At 33.7% G+C, this 12,000-nt stretch overlaps 1 protein-coding gene across 1 annotated transcript in view; it reads left to right on the forward strand.

The window, feature by feature from the left end:
• The first annotated feature begins 9,327 nt into the window (after positions 1–9,327).
• The window catches only part of LOC138147658 (heterogeneous nuclear ribonucleoprotein A1-like), a 5,844-nt gene continuing 3,171 nt past the window's right edge, over positions 9,328–12,000 (forward strand). The window contains exon 1 of the mRNA XM_069070244.1: positions 9,328–9,391. Coding sequence (XP_068926345.1) covers positions 9,328–9,391 — 64 coding nt within the window. The remainder of the gene's footprint in view (positions 9,392–12,000) is intronic.

Consider the following 12,000-nt stretch of genomic DNA (forward strand, 5'->3'; position numbering starts at 1 on the left):
TTTGCAAGACACTGATAATCTAGACTCTAAACCCTGTTAAGAAAGTTCCAAGGGTACAATTATGTCAATTTTGTAAATGAGAAACTGAGACTTAGAAACATATGTAGTGTGTCAGGGGAAGGAAAGGAATCCATATCTTCATGACTACAAGTTCAGCATGATTTTTAATCCATCTCTATTGCCTCTCTAGGCATGAGTATATTGTCCCTCTCTTAGAGATGAAGGACTGGGGCCCAGATTGGAGAAATGTTTTACCAAAAGTCACATAGCTACTAAGACGTGAATTCAGATCTTGTTATTTTAAGTGAGAACATGAAAATCAAAACTTTTTGTTTGTTTAATTTATTTATTTTTAGTTTTCAACACTTATTTCCATAAGTTTTAATTCCCCTCTCACTCCCCAAGATGGCCTGCAATCTGATATAGGCTTTACATATACATTCCTGGCAAACACATTTTCATATTAGTCATGTTATATAGAAGAATTTTAACAAATGGGAGAAATCATGAGAAAGAAAAAAACAAAATAAAAATAAAATTGTCTGCTTTGCATTCAGACTCCATAAATCTTTCTCTGAATGTGGATGGTATTTTCAGTCATGAGTCCTTTGGAAATGTTTTAGGTCCTTGCATTGCTAAGAAAGGTTAAGTCTATCAAAATAAGTCCTCACACTCTGTAGCAGTTACTGTGTGCAATGTTCTCCTGGTTCTTCTCAGTTCACTAAGCATCAATTCATATAAAACTTTCAAGGTTTTTCTCAAGTCCACCTGTTCATCATTTATTATAACACAATAATATTATATTACATTTGTACACAATAAATTGTTCAGCCATGCCCCAATTGATGGGTATCCTCTCAATTTCCAATTCTTGGCCACCACAAAGAGAGCTGCTATAAATATTTTTGTACATGTGGGTCCTTTCCCCATTTTTATGATCTCTTTGTTATATAGTCCTAGAAGCAGTATTGTTGGGTCAAAGGGGATGCACATTTTAAGAGCCCTTTGGTCATAGTTCCAAATTGCTCTCCAGATTGGCTGGGTGATCTAACAGCTACAAGAACAATGAATTAGTGTTCCAATCATCCTACATCTTCTCCAACATTTGTCATTTTCCTGTTTCATCATGTTAGTCAGTCTGATATGTGTGATGTGGTACCTCAGAGTTATTTTGATAGGCATCTCTCTAATCAATAATGATATAAAGCATTTTTTCACATGACTAGAGATAGTTTAATTTCTTCCTTTGAAAACTGCCTGTTCATATCATTAGACCATTTATCAACTGGGGAATGACTTGCACTCTTATAAATTTGACTCAGTTTTCTATACATTTTAGAAATGAGGCCTTTATTAGAGAAACTGGTTGTAAAAAATATTTTCCAATTTTCTGCTTCCCTCCTACTCTTGGTTGCATTGGTTTTGTTTGTGCAAAAACTTTTCAATGTAATGCAATCAAAATTATACATTTTGCACTTCATAATGTTCTTTATCTCTTGTTTGCTTGTAAATGCCTCTATTCTCCATAAATTTGACAGATAAACTATTTTTTGCTACCATAATTTGTTTAAAGTGCCAGTCTTTATACCTAGATCATGTACACATTTGAATTTTTTTTTTGGTTTGCATTGTCAGATATTGATCTATGCCAAGTTTCCGCCCTACTATTTTCTAGTTTTCCCAGCAATTTTTCTCAAATAGTAAGTTCTTATACCAGAAGGTGGGGTTTTGGTGTTTATCAAACAATAGATTGCTATAGTCTTTGACTACTGTGTCTTGTGTACCTAATCTATTCCACTGTTCTACCCCAATATTTATAGCCATTACCAAGTGGTTTTGATGATTGCTGCTTTATAATACAATTTAAGAACTGGTATGGCTAGGCCACCTTGCCTAGCATTTCTTTTCATTAAATACCTGGATATTCTGGACTTTTTTTTCTTCCAGATGAATTTTGATATTATTTTTTTCTAACTCTAAAAAATAATTTTGGGTATGGCCCTGAAAAAATAAATTAATTTAAGTATAATTGTCCTTTTTATTATATTAGCTTGGCCTACACACAAGCATCTGATATTTCACCAATTATTTAGATCTGACTTAATTTGTGTGAAAAATGTTTTGTAATTGTGTTCATATAGTCCCTGGGTTTGACAGTTAGAATCACGAATATTTTGTAATGGAAACTTTTTTTTGTTTTTAAAGTCTAATATGATGTGCAAATAAGAGGCAAACAGCTACAGTGGTAAATATCAAACAAGTTAGTTAAATGCCATCTGATTGCCAACTTTGAATCTAAGTCTAATGCTGTTTCCGCCACATTTTGTTGCCTCTTAATGCTATGATGCCTCTTATTTGTGTTGGTACAATGCAGCAAAGAACCTTGGTTTTAGTCCCAACTTGACCATTTGTGTCTGTGACTTACACAAATCCCTTCATCTTTGGGTCTCATTTTTCCTCATAGGTAAAAAAGAAGTTTAGACTGAGTGCTCTGAGGCCTTCCTGATCAAAATCTATGACTCCATGATCCAATCATGATTTGATGTTCATCATTATTTAGGTAATACTGGTGAAGTTATATATGAATCCAGTTGACTGTTAATAATGAATCTCATGAAGAAGCCCATGTAATTGAAGTCACAATTTTGTTACTATATTATATTTACATATTATGACTGCATACCATAAATACTACTCTTCAAAATTATAATTATGTAAAATGTGGTCATTGGTTCCAGATTAATGGAATCATGCACTTCAAATAAAATAAACACTTTACCTTCAAAAGATTGATTTTTTTTTTTTGCATCTGTCAGGACCTTGCTGTATCTCATAGTTTAGAGAGGTCTGAGTGCTATTGCTGCTGTGTAGTTCCTCACGTTAGTCCAAACTTGACACTTTGTTGGTTTTTCTCTTTTTATGTCTATTTTTCTCTTATTATGCTGATCTATCAAAGGTATTTTCCATTCAGTTATCACTATTCCTGTCAATGAATGCATCACTTCCAAGTCAAGACATCACCCACCTGATGTCATTTGTTGTCTTTAAGAGTGAGGGACAAATAAAAAGAAACAATTGTGTTGTAATAAATGAAGAAGGGGATTATTTCAGGAATAAAACAAAACAGAATTAAAAAATCTTGGGGGACTTCCATGAGCTGATGAAAGTTAAATGAGAAAGACTTAGAGTACACTGTACATGTGTTAAAGCAATACTATCATGATGATCAACTCTGAAAAGCTTAGTAACTGATTGATATGATGATCTAACCAAATTTGAAATGATTCACTGATTAATGCCTGGTGTATATTGAAATAAATTTTCTTTCTCTTTTGTTTTTTGCTTTTTTTTCACAGCATGGCTAATGTGAAAAATATTTTGCTGACTTCATATGTAAAATGGGTTTCATATTTCTTGCCTTCTCAATGGGTGTGGAGGGTTTAGAGAAAGGGAGAAAATTTGGAACTGAAATATAATAGTCATAAATATAATGAAGCATATAAATAAGGATGAATCATGCAAAATATGTAGTATAAGCAATATCATGAGAGATGTCTAACTAAAAAAGAAAAGTGAATACCAAGAAGGTTAGACAATGAATAGTTCCTTTTAACATTACCCAGAGATAATAATATTAAGAAACCCACAGGAGACAAGCCAGGAAATTACATGGATCTAAAACCCAATTCAGCTTTAACAATCATTAAGAACTACTGTTTCATCTACATTATGGATACAAGACCAAAAGATGAAATACAATTTCTATACAAAATGAGTTTAAATTCTCCTGGGAGAAATAGAACATGCATACATCTAAGTAAATATCACATAATCTGGAGAGAAAAAGTACAGTAGAAATTGAGAGGATGAGGAAACTATTCATATAGCCTGAGGGAAATTAAGGATTCCAAGAAAGGGAAGAAAACAGGAAATGAAAGCAGCTCCTTTCTAGACTGAAATACAGAAGATTAAATGTTGAGTTGTAACAACCAGTCCACTTTTCCTGGAAAAAACCCTCTGTAAAAGGGAATAAATCAGTAAACATGCACTTATTACCCATTAATACACTGTGTTGAGTGCCATGGATACAAGTAAGGGGGGCGGAATGACCTTTTCCCTCAAGGAGCTCATATTCTGAGGGGAAAATAACATGCAAGCAATTCAAGCCAATTAAAAAAAACATTTATTAAATGATTACTGTGTGCCAGGTACTGCTATTCATGTACAAGATAAACAATACAAATAAAATGTTATCTCAGTAAAGACACTAGCAATGAGGGTGATCTGGAAAAGTCTTAGTAGAAGGTATATGATGAAAGAGGAAAATGATGAATGTTGGAGAAGATGTGGGAAAATTGGAACACTAATTCATTGTTAGTGAAGCTGTGAGTTGATCCAACTATTCTAGAAAAAAATTTGGAACTAGGCTCAAAGGGTTATGAAAATTACCCTTTGACCAGTAATACCATTTCCATGACTATATCCCAAAGAGATCATAAAAATGGGAAAAGGACCTACATATATAAAAATATGTATAGCAGCTCTTTTTGTGTTGACTAAGAATTGAAAATTGAGGGGATGCCTATCAATTGGGGAGTAGCTAAACAAATCATGGTTTATGAATGTAATAGAATACTATTGTGCTATAAGAAATGATGAACAGGTGTACTTCAGAGAAACCTGGAAAGACTTATATGAACTGATGCTAAGTGAGGGGAGCATAAACAGGAGAACACTGCCCACAGTAAAAGCTATGGTGTGTGAGGACTGATTTTGATAGACTTAGCCCTTCTCAGAAATGCAAGGACCTAAAACAATTCCAAAGGACAAACAGTAGAAAATTCCAGGCATATCCAGAGAAAGACCTATGGAGTTGGAATGCAGAATGAAGCAAACTATTTTGTTCTTTGTTTTGTTTTATTTTGAGGTTATTTCTCTCTCATTGTTTTCCCCATTCATTATAATTCTTCTATGCAACATGACTAATATGAAAATGTATATGAGTAGGAATGTATGTGTAGAGCCCATATCAGATTCCATGCTGTCTTAGGGAGGGAGGGGGGGGAGGAGGAAGAAAAAATTTAAAACTTATGGAACTGAATGTTTAAAACTAAAAATAATTTTTAAAAATCAAAATTAAAAGAAGTGGCATAAAAAGATAGAGGTTGTGGGAATAAGTTGAATTTGATACAATCACAAAATAATTAATTTTGGTAAAAATTAGTAGGTAAATTAGGAGGTAAAAATAGATTATTGTACTGGGAGAAGAAGAAAGGGGGAGGCAGAATAGGGTAAATTACATCACATGAACAGGGGTAAAGACCTATTACAGTAGAGGGAAAGATGGAAGGAGGGTGAGATTTATTTGAACCTTACTCTCAGCAGATTTAACTCAAAGAGGGAGTAACATAAACATTCGGTTGACTATAAAAATCTATCCCACTGTACTGAGAAATAGGAGGGGAAAGGGGAAAAAAAGGAGGCAGTGATAGAAGGGAGAGGAGTTTAAGGGAGGCAGTGATCAGAAGCAAAACACTGGTGAGTTGAGAAAGGGTGAAAGAAGAAATAAAAAGTATAAATAGGGGAGAAAATCGGATGTAGGAAAAGACACACATAGTAATCATAGCTATCAATGTTAATTAGATGAACTCTCTCATAAAACAGAAGAAGAGAGCAGAGTGGATTAAAAAACAGAATCCTACAATATGCTGTTTGTATATTGCAGACAGAAGACAATAAATGGGAAAAAGTAGGAATTTTAGCATGCTGAAGTCTAAATATGAATGCACAGAGTGATAGGGAAGTCAAAAGAGTTGATATAAACTTAGACTACATTAATGGATGTGTAGAATGTGTAGTATTTTTGAAGCAAAGAGATACACACAGAGCAAAGAGAAAACTTTAGAGCAGAATATATTATGTGTCAGCTGAAGCAAAAAAAAAGCAGGGGCAAAAATCCTGCTCTCAGACAAAGTAAAAGGAAAAAATAGATCAACCTAAAGAGATAAAGGAGGAAACTATATCCTGCTAAAAGGTACCATAGATAATAAATTAATGTCCATATAAACACATATACACCAAGTGGTATAACATCCAAATACTTAGAGGAGAAGTTAAGTGAGCAATGGGAAAAAATAGACAGGAAAACTATATTGGTGCATCACCTCAACCTACCCCTTTCAGAACTCATTAAATCTAACCACAACATAAACAAGAAATAAGTTAAGGAGGTGAATAGAATTTTAGAAAAATTAGATATAATAGACCTCTGAATAAAACTGAATGGAGATAGAACAGAATTTTTTTTCCTCAGTGGTACATGACACCTACACAAAAACTGACAATGTAGTAGAGCATAAAATCCTCACAATCCAATGCAGAAGGGCAGAACTATTAACTGCATCTTTGTCAGATAATGATGCAATAATAATTACAGGTAATAAACATCCATGGAATGATGGACTTCAACTTAATTGGAAACTGAAGAAACTAGTCCTAGTGAGTGGGCAAAGAATTGGAAATTGAGGGGATGCCCATCAGTTGGAGAATGGCTGAACAAATTATGTTATATAAATGTAATGGAATACTATTGTTCCATAAGAAATGGTGATCAGGAAGACTTCAGAAAAACCTGGAAAGACTTGCATAAACTGATGCTGAGTTAAGTGAGTAGAACCAAGAAAACACTGTATACAGTAACAACATTTTGCAGTGACCAGCATTAGTAGACTTAGTTCTTCTGAGTTGATCTAAGACATCTAAGACACTGACCTAAGAAAATTCCAAAAGACTCATGAGGGAAAATGATGACCACAGCCAGAGAAAGAACTATGGAGTATGAATGTAGATCAAAGCATACTATTTTCTCTTTTTTGTTTTTTTTGTTTGATTATTTTCTCTTTGTCATACCTTTTGTTCTGATTTTTCTTTTAAAATATGACTAATGTGGAAATATGTTTAATATGATCACATATGTATGGACTATATCAGATTGCACCCTGTTTTGTAAAAGGGAGAGTGGGAGGAGGGGGGAAATTTAGAACTCAAAATCATATAAAAATGAATGTTGAAGATTTTTAAAAGTAAATTAAAAAAATCAATATCTAATTTGGAAATTTATAACGAATAAAATTACACTAAACCATTATTTTCTGTTTCATATACTATATAAAATTTCTTTGTGAAGAGGGACAATAAATGAAGATAGAAAGAAAGGAATGGGGGAAAGAGATGAGGTGTGAGAAAGAAGGTAGAGAAGGGAAGGGGGATAAAAAAAGAGGAAGGGTTAAAAAGTGGACAAAAAAAGCTCTAAGCAAAGACAGATAGTTAAGTGGTAGAAAAAATGTAATATATTGCATTTGGTTTCAAAAAAAGCCAACTGTCCACATTAAATAGGCAAGGTGTGCCTAGAATACAGAAGACAATAAATGGGAAAAACCTAGGAATTTTAGCCTGCTGAAGTCTAAACATGAATGCACAGAGTGATAGGGAAGTCAAAAGAGTTGATATAACCTTAGACTACATTAATGTATGTGTAGAATGCATGGAATGGACGACATTATAGTACCCCTATAATTACACTAATTTTGACATATCTTAAGTACTTTGGATTATGCATTTTATGAGTGGTATTGATAAGCTAGAGTTCAATTCTAGAGAAAGTTGATTAGGAGGTAAGGGTACTAGAAACTCTGCATAAGTAGATCTGTAAAAGAAACTAATCAGGAAGAGGGAAATTTTAAATGGAAATGATAGCAATCATGAAGTATTTGAAGGGTTCTCATAGTGAAAAGGGCTTAAACTTGTTTTGCTTCAAACAAGAGGGCAGATCTAGGACCAATTAGTACAGGGAAGTCCTACCATGATGCATGCATGATTTTATAATAAGTATAATTATGAAAATTCTTGTCAGTGAAATAAAATGAGATAACTAAATGAAAATAAAAGTACTTACTCATGGTTAGGCTATGGAAATATGATAAAATGCTCATAATAAAAAAATTAACATGTATATTAACTGTTCCTGATAACATGAATTATTGGACAATTTTTATATCTAGACAAAACAATACTTAAAAGAACAGAATATCTATAACCTCAGGTGAAATAATAAGACAAATATGAATGACAGTAGTATAGGATTACCAGAATTCAAACTATATTGGAGAGTGATAACAAGAAAAAGCAAAATAAAAGAAACTGGTCTTTTGCTAGGGAAAATTAGAACAACAAATTAGAGAAGCCATACAACAATGAAATAAATCTCAGATGTAATTGAATACAGTAGACCAATATTTGATAAATTTAAAAATGCTAACTGATTGAAAAAAGGAAACTTTGCAAAGAAATGAAATAACTGATAATTTATTTTGTTAATATGATTATAATACATATATATGTACAAATACAAATATGCCTATCATCCTTTATACCCACATACCATGTACAAGTAACAATAGGTTTCCTTTCTCTTCTTGAGAGAAGGAACTGTTTTTGCCTCATTTTCTATTTCCATAATTTAACATTGTGTCTGAGGGAAAAAAATACTGAACAAAATGTTTGTTTTAGTTCATACCAAATGTTTTACCTTGAACCACTACTTTGTAATGACCTATCATCAGTCTTCCTTTATTTTTCTTCTTAATATGAATACAAATGTGTAAACAAATTTTTTTGTATAATTCTGAGTCTCAATTCTATCATTAGCTTTTAAAAAATATGATAAATTCTACATGTTATGTTTAAAGCTTTCCTGGTTTTATTTGCCTTTTTCTGAACTTTTTCCTATTCCCTTCCAAGCATTTTCAAAAACTGGGTTAATGACACTCCACTTTTGATGTTAATATTCCTAAATCCTCTTCTTCAACATTTCTATCCCTCATTGAATCTGGTGATAGGGAGAGAATTCTGTATCAAAGAGGTATGGCCAAGTGTAAAGTCAACCATGAGAAGCTTTGCAGAGGAATGTTGCTGTGAACACCTTTAAGGTTTTGATGACATAGTGTAGTGAACTCTCTATTTATTCAGCAAGAAATTAAAGTTAAACATTCACAGAAACCAAAGTACCTAGTGTTATAACAAAACAACTTATTACTGAAATGGCCACATAGTTTTCACCAAAGTGGCCACATAGTTTTAAGCAAAAGATATCATTCAGTAAGTCCTTAACCCAATCATCCTTAAGGAGCAAGCCTCCTCAAGGGACATACAGTACAAAGATCAAAGTTCTCTACCCCTAGGCCACAGTATATCATTATTTTCTCAGTCAGTATTAAGTACCAAAGAAGAGGTTTTTTCACCTTGACTTGAGGTTGGCTCTCAGATTCCATGGTTCCTCTTCCATTGTCCCAGCTCCTGCTTGAATCTACTCAACTGTCACCTGGATTCAAAGGTAGGCAGCTCTCAGTTCCTTGTCCAACTCCTTGACCAGCTCCTTGTCCAGCTCCTCATCCAGTTCTTTATCCAGTTGCCATTCCACGTTGAAGCTCACAGTGTCCAGTTTACCTCAAGTCCTTCTCAGTTTCTGTTTCTGGAAAGATAAAGCTTAACAGAGCCACAATAACATCCATGCACATTGCCAGCACCATCATCAATTCACTATCTACCTGTGAAATCAACACAGACCCAGCAACAAGGTCTAAGAACTCAACACACATCATCAGTACAGTCCCAGGACCTCTGAAACCCTCTTCCAGGACTTCTGTACAACAAGATAATCCCTCTTTCAGAGCTTCCAGTTAAGGTCCCATGGCTTTTGTAAAAAGTATCACAAACAAAAATCAACACAGACAGAACAGACAGAGTGCCTGGCCACTACAAAGTTCTCCTTTTCAATTCTGCTCTTTCCCTGTTTGGGCTTCTCCTTATACATGGTCATTAGCTCCTCCCTGTTCTGCCCCTTTCTGTTGCATCAGCAAGCCCCTCCCACTGTGGATTTCACAAGTTCTGTTTCTTAACAAAGACTTGATATAATCATGGGCAAGGCTTAAAAGAAACTTGAACTGAAACAATGTGTTAAATAATTAAATAACTGAAACAAGGCACTAAATACTTCTTAGCTTTACATTACACCAAGCAAAAACAAATCCACCGTGTCAATATACAAAATTATATATCTCTTCCTTTACCTTGCATCTGTAACCACTCTATCAGCAACTGGATATCATGTTTTGTAATAAAGTAATTTTGCTCATCATAGTTCTTAATTTTTCAGTATATTTTTCTTTACAATGGTGTTTTTCTTGTACATTTTTTGTACTGGTTCTCTTCATTGATAATCCATTATATGCACATACTGCAATTTATTTAATCAACTTGCAATTATCTAGTCATGCAAAGCCTCATATTAATCCTCCTCTCTTCTCCTTTCCTGTCCCCACCTCAGATTTCCATTCAACTATCCTCCCTCCACATCTTCTTTTCTGTCCTGTCCTTCCCTTTCTTCTTCTCTACTTCTCTCTTCTCATTTCTTCTTCTCTTCTCTTTCTTTCCTTTTCCTTTAAATCTCCTCTCCCTGATTTAGTGTCAGGAACTTTGTTTTGATTATAGTTATCCCCTCTCTGGCATTATCCTCCTTTCAAACTCACTGTCCCTCCCTATATTCACTCATTTCCCTGCTATGCTTGATGTGTTTCTGTGTCATTCACTCTCTGTGTGTATGTATGTTGTTCAACCCTCCTTTGTACATTTAAAATGATACAAGTTTCACCTAATACCAATTCACTTCACTGTCTCTTCCATGTTAACAAAATTTTGTTTTCACCAAATATTTTGAGAAATCACAAATCCCATCCCCTTATTCTTTTGTGTACATTTTTTGTGTTCTTCCTTTTATCTTTATTCCTCTTTCCCTTACCAAACCATTTAGAATATAACTGATCCATGCTGCCCCCACCTTATTGAACCTATGTAAAAACAAAATTCCTGATACCCTTTGAAGATTTTAAAGTTTTAAAAGGACTTACATTCTTTATACCTTTTAGGAGATCAGCACTATATCATTCTACAACTCTTTGCAATAACTCAAATGCATATGCCTTTCCTTTTTATATTTTAATTGAGTGTTGTGTTTGCATTTAAAAGTTATTAATCAGATCTTGTGTTTTCATCAAAAAGTTTCCAAGTCTTTCCAAAGCATTTTCATTATCTCTCCTTGATCTATTTATGAATTCGTTTTAATAAATATTAGATATTTTGTTTCTTCTTCAATTTTTTATCTTTTGTTTTTATTTTAATATTTCTTGATGTCATGGGATCATTCATTTCTGTTTGATTTAGTCTAAACTTCAGGGACTTCATAACTTGGGTAAATTTACCACTTTATTTTTTAAGCCATTGGGTGTATTTTCAAGTCTTTCACCAAAAGCTTTTATTTCATTCTTAGCTATTTATTTTTGAAGGTATTTGTACACTCCTTGAAGATATTCCTTTTTTCCTTCAAATTTCTGTTTATAATTATTCTCTTTTTTTACAGGGATTTTTAGACTCTCAATATTTTTTTTACTACTGTTTGATGTCTTCTTTGTCTTTTTGGATTTAGTTCCTAAATTGAGGTACTAAAGTTAACTTGGAAGTTAAGCCATGACAATCCAGGGAACCTGGGTCACCCTCTGCCCTCTGCCCTTTTTGAAACCACCAACCTTAAAGAACCCTCTAAATTTTTCCCTAGAGAAAATGAGGCTCAGTGTGACTGAAATAACTTGGCCAACATCACATTACTAGTTTGCAGCTAAGCACATTCATGTCCAACTCCTCCAACTCAAACTGCAGTGTTCTTTTCAAGTCAACAAAGACAGTTTTTGTACTCTATTGAGCTTCTGAAGTGTTATTCAGTCTTACTTGATGTCACCTTAGGTCATCAAGGTTCTTCCACTGACATTCACTACCGAGGATTAAGCATCCCTTTCTTTCTCTTCTTCTCCCTGATATTTGAAGTTTCAAATGCTACATCTGTTGTCATAGGAATAGGTACTAGATTTCTCAGATCCTCTAGGATTTGGA

The sequence above is a fragment of the Petaurus breviceps genome, unplaced genomic scaffold (genome assembly GCF_028583685.1).
Source record: "Petaurus breviceps papuanus isolate PSGF00001 unplaced genomic scaffold, PetGlider_PUasm1.0 90804, whole genome shotgun sequence".
NCBI lineage: Eukaryota > Metazoa > Chordata > Mammalia > Diprotodontia > Petauridae > Petaurus > Petaurus breviceps.